The sequence below is a fragment of the Drosophila tropicalis genome, unplaced genomic scaffold (assembly GCF_018151085.1).
Source record: "Drosophila tropicalis isolate 14030-0801.00 unplaced genomic scaffold, ASM1815108v1 contig_443, whole genome shotgun sequence".
Classification (NCBI taxonomy): Eukaryota; Metazoa; Arthropoda; class Insecta; order Diptera; family Drosophilidae; genus Drosophila; species Drosophila tropicalis.
In genome coordinates this window covers 6,997,365-7,017,718 of record NW_027172907.1, presented here as the reverse complement: position 1 = coordinate 7,017,718, position 20,354 = coordinate 6,997,365, and the positions used below count along the sequence as shown (strand labels likewise).

Here is a 20,354-nt window from a genome sequence, read left to right as displayed (position 1 = left end):
ATGTGTTAGCAATTTGTGTGTTTTGCTTATTCATGTTGAAATTCAATTCAAAAACCTTTGATTATTCTTTTCAAAAGTCACTTGAAATGCCTTAAAGCAGACTATGAAAAAATTAGAAAGTTATCTCATTTGTGCAGGTAAGAAAACTGAAATTTGGTTGCCTTAGCGACATCTGGTTCCATAGTGTAGCGGTTATCACGTCTGCTTTACACGCAGAAGGTCTCCGGTTCGATCCCGGATGGAACCATGTGGTTTATTTTTTCTTTTTGTTTTGTGGGGGTTGTTTAAAAAAATTCTTTTTTTTTTTCTCTGCAACTAGTTTTTTATTTTTTCATTATCTTTTTTTTACGAACAGATCAACTGGTTCCATAGTGTAGCGGTTATCACGTCTGCTTTACACGCAGAAGGTCTCCGGTTCGATCCCGGATGGAACCATGAGGTTTCTTTTTTTTTTTCAAAGGCCTCAATAAAATTTAAAAAAAAATTTTTTTTTTTTTTATAATAACTACAGAAAGTTCTATTATTTCTTTGGATAATCTTTTTTAAGGCTTAAAAAGAGCGTTAAAAAGTGTCATCTAGTACTAGAGAGCACTATGTGATGGGCAAAAGCATAGAAAAACATGTTGGAAACCTTTTTTGACCACAATTTTCTTACACCTTATAGATAAACTTCATAATTTGCTATATATCGGTAGTATCTTTAAAATACTTTTATAGAATAAAACGTTTATTTATGTTTTTAATTGGCAGGCAATGTCCTCGCACTATGTGGTTAATAACATCATAACATCAAAAAAAAAAAAGAAAATATGACTGCAGAAAGAAAAAAAAAAAAAAACAAAAATTTGATTCAACCAGAATCCTGGTTCCATCCGGGATCGAACCGGAGACCTTCTGCGTGTAAAGCAGACGTGATAACCGCTACACTATGGAACCAGATGAAAGCCGCAGCGACAAAGTCTCTATTTAAGCAAATGCTTGAAAGTTTGTGCAAGTATTCGACGCTTGGCATTTTGTATAATATTTTAAATATAATTTGAAATTGAATTCGAAAATTTACATTAACAAATTATTATTATATGCTGTCATCAGATGGTCAAGTGGTCGGGTCATACATTTGTCATTCAATTTCTTCCGCTCAGGTGTTTCATTTTGCTATTTCGGTAACTCATTAGTCACAATCAGAGCGGATGTTCTTACATACATACATGCATACATACATATACGTATATGTATATGTATTCAGGTACAAAAACAAAGTATTTAACAGGTAGCCAAAACTCTGATAAAAAAATACAGAAACAAACTGTACTTTTTGTTTTGGTTTGTCCTATTTTAGTTTTTTATTCGTACTCCCGCCCCTGATTGTTGTTGTTGTTGCGGCAACTCTTATCGGCCTGGCACGTTTTCTCTGATATATTTTGCACACGATATGGATTTGGATTGGCTTTCTCGATATATAGGGGGGAGTCATATACATTTGGGGGGCGTATCAAAAAAATTTCAAATCAAAAATCACTCAAATGTGACATGTGAATTTATCAGACAATTGAGTTTGACGTCACGGAATAACTGTTCAATTTGCATAGTCCCTGATACTCGATGAAATATATTTAATTTCTACATATTTCAGAGGACAGAGACAGTGTGTGTGAGAGAGAGAGAGAGAGAGCAGTTGCTATGCTTGAACTCAGATCACATAATGCCGTCAAGAGAGACACCTGGGGTAGGGTAGGAGGCACAGCAAACATAGAGAGAGTTCGAGATTGCGAGAGGCAGCGGCTTTAACTGAAAAAGTATCTCAAAAAGTGAGTGAACTACACTAGACTACACAAGAAGTGTTGCATTAAAAGGTTCAATCTATTGGAAATTCTTCGACTGTACTTAATACCAAAAAAAGTTTAGCTCAAAAGTTTTAAGAACATCTTTAGAGATCGGCAGAGACCGGCATTTCGTTTATAGATATAGGGGAAAGATCTGTGACTTCTTATCCCAACTTTTAAAGCATTTAAACCATTTCGTCTCTTCCGATATTTACTTTCATATATCTAAAAATATTTCAAAACTTTAAAGGTCTGCATTTTAGAAACTTCCTTCTAGTTCTATCTATGACTCTAATGATTCATGATATGTTTTTGTGATTCGATTGACTTAAAATTATATATTTATAGGATCTTTAGGAACTTGAGAAAACTCTTAAGATATGGGAATATTAAAAAAAAACCCATTGAGCAACGTTTTGATGGCTACATTCAAGAGTTTAGTGTTTTCCCATTTGAAAGTTCTTACTCAAAAGCTGGGACTAGTCTTTCTACTTTCTCTTTCCCTTGTTTTGTAGGTAAGTGTATTTGAGTTCACAGTGCACGTCTCTCGTTCGCCTCTCGCACATTCTGCAGACAGACCCTGAGTGTTTTCACTCAACTGATACCAATGAGAATGCGAATGCCCTCGCTCGCGCTCTCTCTCCATATATCTCCACGGGGTTTTTTTATACCCTTGCTAAAGGGTATATTGATTCTGCTTCGTCCGTCTGGATCGACGCGGTTTCATTCTACATCGTAGAGCTACAGAGCAGATATGGGTTCGGCCGGATCGGACCACTATATCATATCGCTTCCATAGGAACGATCGGTAAGCTTTGACTTTGACATTTCTTAATACCATTGTTACTTTCGACTCGATTGCTTAAAAATTAAACATTTGTCAGTTTTGTATCTCTGTCAATGACTGTGCCTAGTTTGTTTCAAGATCGGAGGACTATATCATAAAGCTTCGATAGGAACAATCGGTGATGAATCAGTGATTATTTTGATTTTTTATACAACACGTTTTTCCAATTTGACGGCTTTAGGTATAGGAAGGGTATACAAACTTCGGCGTGTGCGAAGTTAGCCCCGTCCCTCTGGTTTTTAGTTGATATTTGGTTGGACGGCGATCGTAAAACATTTTCAGTCGCCTCCACTCTCTCAAACTCTGCGGAACAGACAGATAGTTGAAACTCTCCCTCTCTCTGTTACTCTCTGTGTGTATGTGCGCCTATTTTCTGATAATTTCTTTCGTAAAATCGTGAAATTTTTTATATTTTGTAATACGCTTTGAATTTGTATTTTATTTTGTTTTCGTTTTTTTCTGGTGTTGTTGTGTTTTTTTTTTTTTTAAATTAAATTTCACTTGAATGTACAATTGCCACCCGATACTAAAAATACAACATTAACAAACTAAATAAATTTCTTTTCGAAACGCCACGTTCTTGTGTTCTCGTACATATATGTAGTCTCTCTCCTGTACACGAATATATACGTATACTATATAATTATATAGTAAATACCGCTTGGCAACAACAAATTCTCCAATGATCTGAGAGAAAAAAGCGTTTAAAAAACAAAATCTTCAAGTGCGTTTCCAATGTAGCCCTTCATGGTTAATTAACACGAACTCGTGACTATATAATAACCAGCAGAATTCGTGTTAACAAACAAAAAAAAAAGTTGATCAAATATATTAACTAAAACACAAGAAGACAACAATAAATCGATTTCACTAAACTTTAGGCAGAGACATTGGGGAATTTCGTGTGAGTCACTGCCTATCAACAAAAAAATTATAATTTTCCGGTAAGTATTTTCTTTATCGACTTCTCGGTCAATGTTTTCCTATTGCACTCAAGTGTTAATTGTATTTATCATAATATTATAATGGGGAATAATATTTGGGTCAGTTCATTGGACATATTTTTGTATTTTCGTTTTTTTAAAACGCAAATCGTTTTCGCCAATCAACTGATAAGACGCAGTAAGCAGCGGCGGTGAAAACAAGTTTCAAAAACAAAAAAAAAAAAAGGGATGATCTTTCATCCTGAAAAAGCCTTACACTAGGTCTTTACTTTTGATACATACTTCTTCCATCAGAATTCAATTTCCAAACTATATGCTGGGTATTAGTTGATCAAAAGATGGTTCAGCAGCTTCAGAATAGTAAAGTCCCATCCACATTTGCAGCGATTAAACTAGTTGAGAATTACAACAAAATGAAACAGAGAAATGAATGGAAAAGCCAAATATCTACTAGTTTTTTAACACTAGACAAAAAATATGCCAAATTGTGTCATTGAAAGCTTTTTCTAAGAACTTAAGAATGTCATGGACCTAATCAAATCTTCAACGCATAAACTAGTTGAGAATTACAATTAAAAAATGCAAAAAAATGATATCCTTTACTTCCGTTTGTGCTCTACTCATTGTCAGATATTATAAAAGCCGCCGGCGAATTTCAGAAAGAAAATGTGAAAGCCGACGGGATTCTATATTCATATATACATATATCATCCTAATCATAATCACAATAATCAATCATATTCGTAGAATTTATGCCATGATCTTTAAAGTAATTGAAAAGCTTAACAGGGTGGATAAATATCTATGGGTTCTTTATCATCCGATGTTCAATTTCCAATCTCAGGGGATTTCATTTTTCCAGATTGATCGAAGAGTATAAAACTTTGGACTTTGACTTAAGGCGCCTTATAAAACGAGTTGATATTCGCTCAAACAATTTTAATCACCACTCCCTTCCGTTTATTCCAAGTTTGGTTCTTTCGTGTTGCTACTCACTGATAAGCCATAATTTTGCAGATGGTTTTTATATAAATTGGTCACAATGTTTATTTTAGATATAAGCAAACGCAACTGGTTTGGGAATTAATAGATAAAAAGCACATGCAAAACAGGATCAAAAGACCAACTTGAGTTTGGTTGATTTTGAGTAAACTTAAACTTAAACTTTGTAAACTCATTTGGCATTCTTAAATATGACTTCCTGGTTGAAGAAACAGGTGTAAGCCCAACCTTTCATTTATTTTCGTTATGCAAGAAAGTTGAAAGAATTTAAAGACCTTTAAAGTCAGAACTTCAATATGAAATTCCATTGAAATCAGTTGATGTATATATTTTTAGTTACTGGGTCGATTATAAGTCATTTCCGATTGCCATAAAATGGCCGAGAAAACATAGACCTTGTGCAAAAAAAAATTATCATTTATGATTCATCAACCCATTTCAGTTAACAGACAACTCATAGCAAGTGTTTTTAGGGTCACATGAGTGTCACTCTTATAGAGCTGATCTATATAAAGACAAGGCTAGAAGACAAGATCACACACAGTGTGTTTGGCAAATAAAACTTCCAAAAACACAAAAATTTACTTGATCTATTTACGTAGGTAGCTGCCAACATTTTTTCTCTGGAACTCCTTATCTTGCCATCTGTATCAGAGATAAGGATATCTTACTTACATTACACAGACCGAGAAAAGAGTTGGCCAAACATAACAAATTTAGTTGGAAAGTTAGTTGCAAAAGAAACCTCATAAGCAGAACCAGTGCAAAATTTATCAAATCAGATAAAGAATAAACCAATTAATATATCCAAAAACCTACAAATTTTTATTTTATTTTATACATCTTTCTTTTTGTTAAGTGTATAACAGAATAGTGAAGTTTAAATAGAATATAAATATTTCATTGATTTCTCATTTTTTAAGGGATTAAAGGTAAAAATTTGATATAGATTTCGGGATCTATCTTGAGTTTCAAAAGCTTTAGACGAAAGTTTTAGAAAGTTTTATTCTTATTTCCTTCGACGATGTTCGGCTACTGAAATAAACTGAAAATGTTTTAAATGGTAAACAATTTGCCAAAAAGTATCAAGTTATTAAGTCGACAGTCTTTTCGCTCACATTTTCTTTGGCAATGTGCAAAGCTTTATAATCAAATTAAGTACTCTAATACTTTCTATCAAACTCTATCGATATTCCGAATTTCATAAAAATCGGATGAACATTCGATAGATTATCATCGTTTAATATTTGAATCAGCAACAAATTTAGATTCTAGAAACTTTGAAGCAGCAATTTTCATGCCTAAACTTAAAACTTGCTGACTTAAAAGAAAGAAAAAAAAAACCCTTTACATATATTAAAAGTAAAAGTTCAACGACAACAAAAACAAGAAAAAAAAAAACTAAAGCCAATGGCCTAGAATAAGCATCCAAGAGAGGGAGTAAGAGAGGGGCAGACATCAACAGGGTGAAGGGGTAAAAAAGAAGAATGAAAAAAGTCTCAAATAACCTCAAAGGGCAAGCCGATCTTGTGGGTTTATGAAACTTGCTTAGCAACAGACAGATAACTTCTTTTTTTTTTTTTTTTTTTTTTTTTTTTGTTGGTTCCCACTAGGGGGCAGAGTTAGAGGTTGGTGGTAGAGGCAGCTGCTGGAGGGGCAGCAGATTCATCAGATTCTTGGTTCTTCTCTTTGTCTCCTACTTCTTGGGTTTCTTTTTGTTGTTTTCTGTCTGGCCAAGCAAACAAATAAAAGGCAATAAAAACTATTAAAACATCAGACGTGATATAGTAGAAGGGGCTATAGTCACTAGAAGAAGAAGCGTTGAGCGTTGAGAAGAAGGAATGAAGGGAAGGCAGGCAGGGAAGGCAGACAGGTCTTTTCCAAGAAGACCAAAGCAAATGAGGTCAAAATCCTTGAAGCAGAGTTTCTTGTCCTTTTCGGGCAATGATCGTCGGCAAGGGATTAGTTGAAACAGGAATTATATCTAAAGAAGAAGATGCCAACGAAAGATCACACTCGGAATAATGCCAATTGTTTCAAGATTAATAATAATAATTTTCTTATGTAAATGTCTGTTCTGTGGGAATTCGAATTTATTCAAAAAATAAAACAACAAATTCCATTGAATCAGCCTTTTTAATTGAAAGAAATTTTCAGACAATTAAAATGTGACATGAAAGTGCAATGAGTAATGTTCGCTCATGGGAAAATTCATTGACAATTGTCAATATCAATTGTTTCAAAGAAATCATTTTCCCTTCACAATAGTTGAAGGCAATTTTTAATGATAATTCAGAAGCCACTGCTTATATAGCTTTTGATAATAATTTTCTAAAAGATTATATATTAGATATAAACAAAAATTGCATTTCAATTTCAATCAACTCCAAGTAGGAAGAAATATTTTCCATGAAAACACTGAAAAGAGAGTTCAGAATTCAAAACTTTATGCAAACCTTAAAAAATTTAGTTTCAGTGCAAAAGTTAGTAATATTTTCTATAAAATTGCCTTAAATTTTGGAAATTGGAATGGAAAAAAATGAAAGAATTTCAAGATATTCCATGAAAATAGTAGAACTAAACTAAAGTAAGATACTTGCCAAATGTTAATAAAACAAACTTAATCTAAGCATATACAAAACCATTTGAAAAACAATTTAAAAAATGTTTTTCAAAACCTCTTTGAAAAGTTGAACAACCTTCGATAATTATAAAGATCTATAAATTGTTGGTGTTTTTAAAATTTTAGAAAGAATATCAAGTATATATAAAGTAGAAACAAATTTTAGCAAATTGAGTAGTAAGTATGACAAACCATTGTTCGATTCGACCATGACATCAATTGAGTATATTGAAGACCTACATACAGTACGTATGGGAGATAAATTGGATCTGGCCGAATGGAAACCGAACTTGATCACGTTTCTGTGGGTCTTCACCTCGAAAGATAACTACCTACTACTGACATATAAAAAAACACCTGCTTGAAATGAAAAGAAAACCAAAAATAATGGTGCTTTTCAAGAGGTTTTATTTTTTTTCGCTTTGCCTTCTACATCTGATGGCCAAGTTCAATAGAACAAACTTTTGGGCGATGAGCGCGCCAAAATGGCAGAGAAAAACTGAATATAGCCAACGCCAACCCAAACCGAATCATTTCTTGAACAACGCAAAATCGCAATAACGCCGCAAAAAAAAAAACCGATCCCAGCGATCCCCAACGAAAGCAACGTAACAGAAAAAAAAAAAAAAAATTCTTACGGAAAGACACAAAATTGCCGAACAGTTTCATTGGCAACGTCAAGGCATACGGATCGGGAACGGAATATAAAATATATATACATATATTATATAGAAAAGAAAATTTGTTTAAGCAAAGAAAACCCACGCTCGCACCCGGGCGCCCTCCCCCCTCGTTACCCGCCCCCTTTAAACTTAACCACAATTGACGTCGTGCTTTATCTTTTAAATACTTATATTTGAATGTAGACAAGATTTTTCCGGTTTATGACCAGTTTTATGAACATCATCATAATAATATAAAAAAATATATAAATATAACAAAAAAAAATATATCTAATAATTGGACAAAATTTTACATCGTATTCCATCTATATTTATATATTCCGATATATATAGTAAAGTTTCCTTGCGTGTGTGTGTGTGTGTGTGTCTTTGATAAAAGCCCAAGTCAAGTCAAGACAAAAAAAAAAAGGTAAATGAATCAAAGTTTAGATAAGAGAATTGGTTACATCAGCTAAAATACAAAATTATTGCCTAGATAATATAAAGAAAAATTTACAACATTTTTCAATGACTAATAAACATTCTGAAATTATGGTAACTGGCAAAAAAAAAAAAAACATTGTATAAACTTGTGAATTCTATTAAATATATATCCGATATTTGTTAACATTTGCCACTTTGATCAAACCAAAGGAAATGTAAATAAAGGGGCAAAATCTTATGTAAAATATATTATAAAATTTAACAAAATGTTTCAAAATGTAACACATTTTTCCTAAAGGAAATGGATATATGTATATATAGGATGTAATTTTGAACATTTTCTTGGCATTTGTTGATAATTGAAAGTGAAAATTTTGCAAGTTTTGTTTCGAAACTTTTTTGAAGAAATTCAATTTGAGCAAAGGACTTTTGTCCAATGGAGGAGAAAGGTGTTCATTTTCGGGGATATAATATGGTTCCCGTCTAAATTAAAGTTCAACATCAATCTTTGCTTATAAAATGTGAGACATGCAAGTTAAATGCATTAAATAATTATCCTGTCAAATTTCATAAAGGTCAGGCAAGTATAAAGTGGTGGTTCCCCTAGAAAATCTGATGAAATTTTGCTAAACAAGATGGATTTTCCCTCCAAAATTTTCCTAAATGCCTTTCCTCCATCAAAATGATGCGTGGACCGTGTCTGTTTTATGGAAACCTGGAAACAATCAGTCAAATAGTAAAAAAAAAGAGTTAATTTCTTTAAGAATAATTGTCAAGTAAAGTAAGAACAAATAAGGCTATCAATAACTTTTGATTGATTACATAAACCCCGCCAAAAAACAAAAAAAAAAAAAAAGAGGTCTTCAAATAGATTTCTTATCTTCCTATTGATTGATCAGAGGCTAGCATTAGTCAGACATAGAATGGAATTTAATTTTAATACGGAACTTCTTGGAATTTGATTTAGTGATTGAATTAATAGAGAAAAATTATGCATTTAATTGAATTGCTTGGCAATTGATAAATAACTTTGTTTGTGATCTCCGTATTTAACCTCGACATTTTCCAAGTAAAATGTAATTCATGTATATAAATTTTTCACAACAAGCCCTTTTTTTCTCTCTCTCTCTGTCTGTCTCTTGACTTGACTATAACAATTAACATTTCTAATCTAATGCCGACCTATAATCAGCTAAAGCTGTCATTCGATTTGCATTCGTTTCTGTAGGATGAAGTTCAATATTTAAATGTTAATCGTCGCTGACGGGTAATACCCCCCCTGGCAAATACATACATACATACAAATGTATGTGTAGATAATGTATATCATGAATTAATCAGTTGAATATGGCATGTTAATATGGGCATGCCCAGCCATTTAGCAGAATGTAAGGTTGTAGTTGAAATATAGTAGTGTCTGGTATCTCCACGTGCCCCGTCTATATGAAATTCTGCCTTCACTTCACTTCACTTCACTCCACTTCACTTGACTTTGCTTTATTTCGCTACTCATTTAGCGAGGTTTTCGCAGACGTCGCGACGATGTCTAAATAAATGACAAGATTTTACAGTCTCTCCCCCCCACACCCCCTCTCCCACACTCTCTCTCACAGTCTTCTTTTGACATCTACCTAAATATATGAACACATAAGATTGTCTGATATTACAAAACACTCCGCAGTAAACGGGCCATAGCAACTCTTTGCTTAACGTTTGAGCAAAAGGGGGAAGGCGTTTCAGTTTACATTCCTATACCATGGTTATATAGAAATATAGCCAGACGCGTGGCATGAAATTATATTGTCAATTCATCGATTTGCTTTGAATTTTCATTCAGCAAAAAAAGAGACAATGAAACGAAATATGAAGGAAAAGACAACACGATTTGTTTCCCACAAAATTCTCAGAAGTTTTTCTTTTCTGATTAAATGACTTATTAATTTTTGTTCACGTGTTTGACTTATGATATTTGAAATGGAAAAAAAAAAAATGAAAAAGTATAATTCTTGCCTCTCTCCACATGTGGCGCCAAAAGAAAAAAACCACTTCGTGGAAAAGCACGTTCATTTATTACGTATTACTTGGTAGATGTTTAGTTCATAAATTAATTTTTTTTTTCAATTTTTATGCTTTGTTTAACCCAAATATTATTTGTGAGAACTATTTGAGTTATTTAATTGATTGCTTGTTTTTTAATGCGGTAATAAAAATATTTCAACGCTCAATTTGTGGAAATTTTTTTGGAAATTTTTGTTAGTATTAAATGGCTATTAGTTTCAACATGGAAAATCTGTGTTAATTTAGTTACTTTTCAAACGTCGGGGTCACCATAGATAAGAATTTTAATATAATCAAAGCTCTTGTTAGGAAAAATCAATGTTTAACTGACAACTAACTAACAATATTAGTTAAATATACTACTGTACAAACGTCGGGGTCACCATAGGTAACAACTTCAATATAATCAAAGTTCTTGTTAGGAAAAATCAATATTTAACTGACAATTTTTGGTATTAACTACTACACAAACGTCGGGGTCACCATAGATTTGAAGAAAACTAAAGTTGTTGTTGGTGAAAATCAATGTTTCATTGTCAAACCTAGATATCATTCGTTAACCTTTCATGTGTTAACATTGCCTCGACAAGGTCATCATTGATTGATTGTTCTTGGCTCTTGTTTCTTCTTTAAAGTGAGGTTAATGACATACAAGTCCCCCTCTCTCTCTCTCTCTCTCGTTGGCTGTCTCCTTTGAATTCTAAAGTAAACTTTATAAAATTTTTATGGTAATAATAAAAGAATTTAATTGCAAATTTTGAACAATTGTTCAAGTCATTGATCTGATTTTTAATGAGCTTAGTCAATTTTTAACTTCCTATTAAGAAAAGCGTTAGGTGAGGCATCGGGGTCACCATTGCTTACGTTTTGTGACTCAAATGATAATTATTATTTCACATGTGATTATTTTCACCTGAAGCTGTAGCTTTTGCATACATTTTTTTTATACTTTTTTGCACTTGTCATGCCATCATTAGTAATCATACTCAAATTATTATACCTAATGCCCGACACGAGCTGATCAGTTCATTTCAATTCAATTCAATTCCGTTTTGTGTTTACTGGGCAATTCAATTCACAAGCAAGTTTATATAGTCAACTTGTTGTTAATGTAACCAATGAAGTAATTCCCAAACAAAAAGTATTCAATTGACTCATATATAGATAAATATTATAGCATTTTCTTTTTTTGTTTTTGTTTTTTAAATATGTATAATATGTGTTTCAAGGCGCAGATGTTAAAGTACAATACTGAAAAGTAAACAAGTTCAATTGCAATTGTTCATTTTCATGTTCGATTTCGATTTCGTTATGAAAATAAACAGACAGCCGCCCAAAACGAGGCTAAGAAGTGAAAACCTTTCCTACAATTTGGCAGAAATGATCATTATCTCATTTGCAAAAGTAAAAAATGTTTCTTGTTGTTTCGCTTTTTGTTAAACATATTAAAGCTTAATTGATTTGCATCATTGTAAAAAAAAAACAATGAAGAGACGTATGAAGAGCAGAAGTCGATCTGTCAATAAAGAGAAACGAGATTGTCTATATCTTTTAAGATGAAGATGATCACACTGACGCAATAGAAATTAGCTAAAAACAGATATAAAAACAAAACAAAGGTAAAAATAACTAAACGACTGACGTCTTTTTTTTTTTTTTGCCTTCTTAATGTTAGTTAAGTAAGTTAATTAACATTATTATCAAAGTAAACAGAATTGTTTTCACTTGGATTCTCACATTATATGGTAAAACTCTTGGCTCATGTGAGTTGCTACCCTTCAGTACCGGTCGCCGCAAATTCCTCAGAAAATCCGAGGCAATTTTTGAGATGTCGCCTCGGATTTTCAGGGGACATGCCATACAAATTACCGGCGACATTTAACATTGTGTGTCCTAGCGCCTCGGACATTCTATCGATTTTTCGGCGACATGTCGACGGAATGTCCCCGCAAAATAGTGGTTGATTTTTCAATCGAATTAGCGGCGACATGTCGACGCAATGTCCCAGCGAAATTATACCTCGGATTTACAATCGACATTGCGGCGACATTGTCTATAGAATATCCCAGCAAAAATTTACCTCGGATTTACAATCGACATTGCGGCGACATTGTCGATGGAATATCGCCGCATTTTTCCAAAAATAAATAAAAACTTGACTTGATTTGGTTTTTTAACACGCATTAGTTTTTATTTAACAACATATATATACATTTAAATTTGTTTATTTTTATTCTTAAATATATTACATTAAATTTAAATATTTATGTATATTTACATTTTTCTTAAGTTTTTATTACTTTACTTCTTTTGGCTTGTGCCAACCAATGTCTTAGCACATTCTCCGCCGGCTCATCCGGAATCGGATTTTGGATGGATTCTAAAAAGAACAAAATTGATTAGGGAATGAAAAATTCAAAATATTAATAACACTTACCTTTATTACTGTATACACTGAATTTGAAAAAATTCAACAGTTCCTGCCCCTACGAAATTCAATCGCGAATGAACAAAGAAACGAAAAGTACAAAGCGACGCGCGCAGGAGTTGGAAAAAACAATAACAACAATGCACTGACGAACGAAGTGAATTGGCGTAGACAAAAATCATCATGCTTTACTCTTCCAATTTTTTTTTTTCAAATGAGAAATATATATATATGTATGTACAATGACGACATTAGCTCGTTCGGGTGCCTTCGGCTAACCTCAGCATGAAATGCGCTGGCAGAATTTTTTTCTGTCGACGTTAGTAGTTCGGAATATGTGGCGATTTTGTCCCCGGCGACATTTGGTACTGAAGGGTATACCTACCACCTACCTACACTTACATATACATATGTATGTATGTATGTGGGTAATTCTAAGAGCTTAGTGCTTAGATATGGATATTTGATCAAATTTTATGACTCGTTTTTGTCAGTTAATCAATCAGCAAATATTTTTCTTAACTTACTGCGCTTTGTTTCCAACCGGCTTCAGGCATATTGATAAGATTGCGTGAGGAAAAAAATGGAATATTTTAGTAGTAAATATTTAGATATGTTGTCGAGACAAGTCTTAGTCTTTGGTCAATAAATTGATATTGCTTTTGAGTGGCATTTTCAGAGCGTAAGTTTAACAATGGTTTATTACCATCTAGAAGCATGACAAAATCACGTTATGTCGGCATGATTGAAAAAAATGGTGTTAATTCATTATTTTTAGAAGCTAATTAACAATCAACTAATATGACTGGACCCGATGCGTATAAAATTCTTAGTTGTTAGGCACGAAAAGAGCCATTATAAAGAAGAAGCAACAATTTATCATAATGGTGACCCCGTCGTGATCAATTTTGATCATTCCGTTCCGTTCCATTTCAAGCTTAATAACAATCATCCAATTTGGTGACCCCGATGTGTTTTCTTTAAACTCTTATTGTTTGTAGTTCGATACAGAAATTGGTGACCCCTACGCCTGATAAGCTTTAGTCTTAAGGTAAAGGATCCAATTTTAGAGTCAAATTTCGATTCATTTGCAATTATAACAAGTCAAAATCATAACTTTTAAAATATAGCTGAACTAACTTAGTGATTTGGTTAAAATTATTATTAAATACTTCAAAATTTGTTTAGTTTTTATATGTTATTGTTGGCTTTGAGTTTTCACATCATTATTTGCCCTATTTGCACTTTAATTGAAACGCCTTCACATGCAATTCAATTCCACACAATTTAGCACCAAACCGAGACATGTGTCTGACTCTCTGTCTGTGTGTGTGTGTGTGTGTGTGTGTGTCTAAAAATTAGCTGTGTCAAATAAGTTGGAAAACCAAACGAAAAGTCAATTGTCAGCGCGTGCGCAGAGTACTAAATAAACAAAAAATATTGAGACTTGAGCAATTGTCGGCAAACATGAGACAAATCATAATAAAAACAAAGAAGAAATACAAAAAAATAAACATTAGAGAGAGCCCCCAGTAGAAAAAGAAGCAGACCATAAGTGGGGCGCCTCAAAAAAAAAAAAAAAAAAAAAAAAAAAAATTTCTTAATTGAGATATAAAACAACTAAAGACTATATATAAATTTTTTATCCCTCTTTTTGTTTTTTTTTTTTTCTTACAGTTCTTCAAATGGGTTGATTTGTGACATTACAGCTTCCTGGACCCGGGAAACAAAAGGTAAGAATTTAGCAATAAGTTTACCTAATCGAAATTTTACGTTTAGTTTTTATAAATATTTGGGTTTAGAAACAGATTTCCGGTAAAGGAAAACCTCACACAGACACACACACACACATTAATTTGCCCGTCTAATTGTATTAAACTGTTGACTGATTGATAGCTAAAGATGATCAGATTTTTGGATATTTGCAATTGTTTAGCAATTTAAACTTTTCGCCTCTTTCTCTTCCCCTCCCCGGCCAAAATCTCCACGTGCCTGCAGAAAAACAAAAACCACAATATTCATTCGAGCATAATAATAATTGAAAATGAATTGAAACGCTTGCTTTTTTTTTTGTTTTTGTTTTTGTGTGTTTTTCAATTCAATTTGGAATTTGTAATTACATTCAATAGATGTAGGAGCATAGGTAGCCGTGAGGGAGGGGGAGGGGAGCATTATGAAAGAACTTTTAGTTCCACATATGTGAAGTTCTTTCTTCATTACATTCCAATAACATTTTGGCATTGGCTTTGAGATTCTCAAAGAGATTATTTATGTTTATAGCATCTGGTTTTGTAAATACCTTAAAAATCATATTTCAAGGCAAGGTAAAACAACAAGATACAAGAATAATGTAAGTTCATGTTTGACCCTGTAAAATAAATATACTTATCTCTAGTATTATAAGTAATTACATCTTAAATTGATTAAGCATATAGGAGAAACTAAATCATTCCCGTATTATAATGATTTTTTGAAAAAAACTTTTATCCTAATTTATTTGAGTTTTCTTTAAAGAGTGACTAATTTTTGTTTTCTTAATGATTCAATGTTTTGATAATGCGAAAAACAATTACTTTAAACAAGTTTTTAAGGGAATTCAAATCAATGTAATTCATTCTATAAAAATAATTTGTTTGACTTTCTTAGATGTTATGTCAATTCGATTTCGTTTGTGTTCAGTCATGTGAGTATATTCATTTGTTAATGTAGACACGCTCAAAATAATGTGAATATTTAAAGAAATTTGAGATTGTCAATGAAGATTTGGTTAATCATTCGTTCGTTTTCGTTTATTTAAGTGTCCAACTGTTCTTTCAAACAAATACTCATTATGATTAGTATTCGAATAACACGTTCTGATTTAGAAGTACTCAAATATATACTTATTTTATATCATTTGCGATTCACTCTAAAAGTTCTTTCAAACAAATTCTCATTATAATTAGTATTTGAATAAGCCGTACTGATTCGGAAGTACTCAAAGTAATCGAAGCTTTAAACTTAGAAGCATTATATACGTATTTTATATCATTTGAAATTCATTCGTTGTCGTTTGTTTTAAGTTTCCAAAAGTTATTTCAAACAAATTTCAAACTTGTTGTAATTAGTATTCGAATAACCCGTACTGATTCAGAAGTACTCAAAGCATTATATACTTATTTTATATCATTTGGGATTCATTCGTTGTCAAATTTTTTAAAGTTTTTAAAAGTTCTTTCAAACAAATACTCAATGTAATTAGTATTCGAAAGTACTCAAGGTAATCGAAGCATTATATACATACATTTGGGATTCAGTCGGTGTCGTTTTTTCTAGGTTTCTAAAAGCTCTTTCAAACAAATACTCAATTACATACAATGAGTATGAGTATTCAAATAGTTGATACTCAAAGTAATAAAAGTTTTGAATGTGAGTAATGAGTTTTAAGGCACTATATATGTATCTTTATTATTTCATTAGTGATATAGTAGACCGATTTTTGCAAACAAACACAAACATACGATCGAAAATTCCTTAGGGATATTATGGTTGAACAGGTGTACGTGGTCTGGTGCTTATCTTAAAAACATTCACCATAAAAATAAAAATTTCCCTCACTTCACCAACACTTGAGAGCAATAAAATTAATTTATTAGTTTTACAAATGCTTTAATTTTGTTTATCTTGGTTTTTTTTGCTCATTTCTTTTACCTTTTTTTTTTTTTTTGGCAAATTTTGCGTTGGAGTGCGCAAGCATGCAGAAAAATAAACAAGGGAAATGTACTTAGAGATCAAGTAAATATATATATGTATATATATATGTATATCAAGAGGAAACATATTACAGATTTGGGGAAAATTTTCTTTATGAAGATTTATTATACAATTAAAACGAGTGATGGAATTTATGGATCAATTGATCATTTTCTATTTCAATTACAGGGATATAATATAAACTTGGACCTCAGAAGAGACCAGTGCCCAGCAGCAACATCAGCAGCGACGCGTTTCCAGCATCCGCATTAACATCCGCCAATCCGCCACCAAAATCTCAAATAGTTCTCAAACCACAAAAACCAAAAACTAGAGAAAGTCGAATCAATTGAACTTTATATCCAATGAACCACTTGGCCGTAACGCTTGATAGCGCGGCCACCGTGATCACTGACGACCATCAGATTACCATCATTCATCATCACACTGGCCATTCGATCGCACTGAGATTTGGTCACTCCTATGCGGCACGAGCCGATCTTAATTATATTGCATAGCGTCCTTTCAATACTTGCACAAATACATTTTTCCAACTGAAAAAGAACTGATTAGATACTAAAAAAAAAAAAAAAAAAAAAAAACAAAAGAGCACAAAAACAAGAAACAACAAGTGTGATTGATATTTAAAAATAAAAAGGATTTTTTTGTTTTTTAAAAACGGCCGGAACAATGCTTAAAGTTGTTGGTGCATCATGGCAAAAAACGCGGATAGGTACCTATATACTGATCGGTGCCGGTTTATTGGTCATTGGAGCCTTCTTCATTGGCTATATGGAGCGACCAGAATATGATGGTACTTATTGTGCAACAGCATTGTGGAATCAAAAGGTTGGCTTTCAAATTGAGAACTGGAAGCAGCAAAACGATTTGGTTAACATTCCCAAAGGTGTGGCTAGAATATGCTATAAGGATTCCGTCTATGAGAATGGGTAAGTTGAAGGATACTGAAATCGCTGATATGTTTTGTATTGATGACTCACTTTTTTTTAACTTCCTCAAATAATACTCCTTAAATACTCAAACTTAAGAAATGAACAGACCTAAGTTCATTTCTTAAAGCAAATGTGAGGAGTTTGTCTCATTACATTGAGATTTTCAACCCTTGAACTAGTTGCGAATTATAAAAATGAAAACAAAAAGGTTTCAAGGTTGAAGGCAAAAAGCAAGATATAGTTGAAAAGATTATACTTAGCTTAGAATCCAATTCAAAAGTCATAAGTTTAAGAACGAAAAATATGATGAAAATAAAGAACAAAGAAATTAATTGAATTGAAAAGGTTTTCTAGGATTGGTTAGTAAGCTATAAAGCGACTCTCTAGTTAGAAGTTTAACCAGTTAGAATTTTAGCTAAAGTGATTAAATCCCAATGCTTGACAACAAAAGTTATAATTCTCACTTTGTTTGTAGATGGGCCCAAATTGAGGTGGAAACGCAGCGGACGTATCCCGATTGGGTTCAGGCCTATGCAGCAGGCATTTTGGAAGGCTCATTGACCTGGAAGAATATATACAATCAGTGGGCAAAGTAAGTGTATGCCATGAAATGAAAACAGAACAGAAAGATACTTACATATATCATTATATCAAATCCTTTAGCACCATATCATCGTCCTGTGAACGGGATGAGAGCGCACAGAAGTTCTGCGAATGGTTACGCGAATTGTTGAGCACAAACTATGCGAGATTAAAGAAACAGGCAGAAATACGAGCAGAACACGATCATTATTGGCATCAATTGCATTTGTTTTTCAATCAATTGGAGGGTCTCGAGACTGGTTATATACGAGGAGCATCACGTGCACGTTCCGATTTGGAGGAGGAGATACCATTAAGTGATTTTCTCTTGATGAATGCAGCAGCCGATATACAGGATTTGAAAATCTACTATGAGAACTATGTACTCGATGGCAATATGACTGTGGCCGATGGTGGCGAACCGAAGAATTTCTTTTTGCCCAGTGCCACCATGTTGACGAAAATCCTTCGCGGTGATCAACCGAAATCGTCATTGCAATTGCTTTTTGGACACAGTACAGCTGGCAGTTATTCATCAATGTTACGGATACAGAAGAGATATAAATTCCATTATCATTTCTCACCAAATCAACGCAGTCAGACTGTACCCGGTGTGGATATAACATTCACCGGATATCCTGGCATTTTGGGATCCACCGACGACTTCTATGTGGTCAAGGGGAGGCAAGTTCAATCGATTGTCGGCGGTGTACAGATCAAGAATGAGAATCTTAAGCTATGGCAAACGGTCGATACCAAGGATATTGTGCCATTGGTTGGCCGAGTGATGGCTGCCAATCGTATTTCGCAGAATCGTCGCACTTGGGCCCGAGCAATGACACGACACCCATTTACGGGGGCCAAACAATGGATAACCGTCGACTTGAATAAACTGGGCGAACAGGATAATCTCTATAACACATTGGATAGGGACGAGAAACACGATGATGCTGCCGTTCAATTGAGTGACAAGGATAAGGCTGCCATTCAGGCGAGGCACGATCAATTGCAGGGTATGATTTGGATAGCCGAACAGTTACCAGGACGCATGCATATCAAAGATGTCACCGAACATTTTCTACTCTCGAATACATCCACCTGGTTGGCCAAGGGTCGTCCCTATTTCCAGGAGATACGCGAAGCCAGTCAATATCTCGAGACCGAGGAGTCACAACTAACGCCAGCCGACGAAGCGCAATTGACAAATCTGGAGGCAGTTGATAAATATCTGCGTTCCCATGGTTTTCGTGGTGACCTTATGGGCGAAGAGTCCATTGCGTATGGCAATATTGATCTGAAATTGTTCTCGTACAATGCTCGTCTGGGCATGAGTGATTATCATGCCTTTGCCGGACCCATTTTCTTGCGACTCCAGCATAACAATATGGCGCGTTCTCTGGACGATCAACAGGATCAGCAGGCATCGTCCATGGGTGATGAGCGTCTGAGTGTTGTCATCGATGAGGATTCTCAATCGAATTTGGCTGAATTGGAATTGATAACCGAACGGCGTTCGGTGCGTAATGACATGAAGGCCATTGCCATGCGTAAAATTGGCAGCGGTCCCTTCAAATGGTCCGATATGAGTCCGCTCGACCAAGATCATGAGGGTCATCCAGATGAATGGAATTTCGATCAAGTTTCACCCAAATGGGCCTGGTGAAAGTTCCACAAAATTCTTTTTTTAATGTCTCTTCTCTGTTTGTATATGTCTTGCATGTCTCTGTGTGTGTGTGTTCCTAGTACGTACGTATGTATATGTATCTGTATATCAAGATCCTTTGTCATCGTCCATAGCTTTTAGATAAACGAAAATCAACTCTGTCAAATTGCTTGTCTTCCAACAATTTATTTGGTTTTTAATTTTTTTTTAGAAATGTCAAAATTGTAATATATATCTATATAATGGTATTTTTTTACGTAGCAGCAAATTTTTTTTTAGAAATTTTATAGAACTAAAAAATATAGAAATCTAAAAAAAAACAGAAAATATTAAATTGTTTAATTTTTAACCAAATAATTCCTTAATTTTCAATCTAATTGAAAATTGAAACTAAAGTTTAATAGAAATTGTTAGTTGGTAAGTAAAGGCTGGAAAAGTTGGTAGTTATAATGGATATAGTCGATTTGCAAAACTTTGGGAAAGGTAAAGCTCAAGCTCAAAGCTGCCTACTAAAACGTCCAAGTCGACCTAAACATACTCTACCCTCAAAGGTGAAAGTTACATACTTATATTTGTTCGTCAAACGATTGCCA

At 33.5% G+C, this 20,354-nt stretch overlaps 1 protein-coding gene, 1 long non-coding RNA gene and 3 other non-coding genes across 5 annotated transcripts; 4 read left to right on the top strand and 1 right to left on the bottom strand.

The window, feature by feature from the left end:
* The first annotated feature begins 174 nt into the window (after positions 1 to 174).
* Positions 175 to 247, top strand: TRNAV-UAC (transfer RNA valine (anticodon UAC)). The gene has a single exon. It is a non-coding gene; the product is annotated as a tRNA-Val (tRNA).
* A 115-nt stretch (positions 248 to 362) lies between these two features.
* TRNAV-UAC (transfer RNA valine (anticodon UAC)) lies at positions 363 to 435 on the top strand. The gene has a single exon. It is a non-coding gene; the product is annotated as a tRNA-Val (tRNA).
* A 428-nt stretch (positions 436 to 863) lies between these two features.
* TRNAV-UAC (transfer RNA valine (anticodon UAC)) lies at positions 864 to 936 on the bottom strand. The gene has a single exon. It is a non-coding gene; the product is annotated as a tRNA-Val (tRNA).
* A 2,026-nt stretch (positions 937 to 2,962) lies between these two features.
* LOC137574002 (uncharacterized) lies at positions 2,963 to 16,930 on the top strand. Its single transcript, XR_011031937.1, has 3 exons — positions 2,963 to 3,614; positions 14,509 to 14,564; positions 16,753 to 16,930. It is a non-coding gene; the product is annotated as an uncharacterized lncRNA (long non-coding RNA).
* A 146-nt stretch (positions 16,931 to 17,076) lies between these two features.
* lama (lamina ancestor) lies at positions 17,077 to 19,927 on the top strand. The gene is made up of 3 exons (XM_068286108.1): positions 17,077 to 17,513; positions 17,992 to 18,108; positions 18,180 to 19,927. Exons 1-3 carry the CDS (start codon positions 17,254 to 17,256, stop codon positions 19,759 to 19,761), a joined length of 1,959 nt encoding a protein of 652 aa, XP_068142209.1. The 5' UTR covers positions 17,077 to 17,253; the 3' UTR covers positions 19,762 to 19,927.
* The last annotated feature ends 427 nt before the right edge of the window (positions 19,928 to 20,354 follow it).

Coding starts and splice junctions, on each gene's coding strand:
- lama (XM_068286108.1), top strand. CDS start 17,254: ATGCTTAAAGTTGTTGGTGCATCATGGCAAAAAACGCGGATAGGTACC. Junction 17,514..17,991: donor GATTCCGTCTATGAGAATGG/GTAAGTTGAAGG, acceptor CTTTGTTTGTAG/ATGGGCCCAAATTGAGGTGG. Junction 18,109..18,179: donor ATATACAATCAGTGGGCAAA/GTAAGTGTATGC, acceptor CAAATCCTTTAG/CACCATATCATCGTCCTGTG.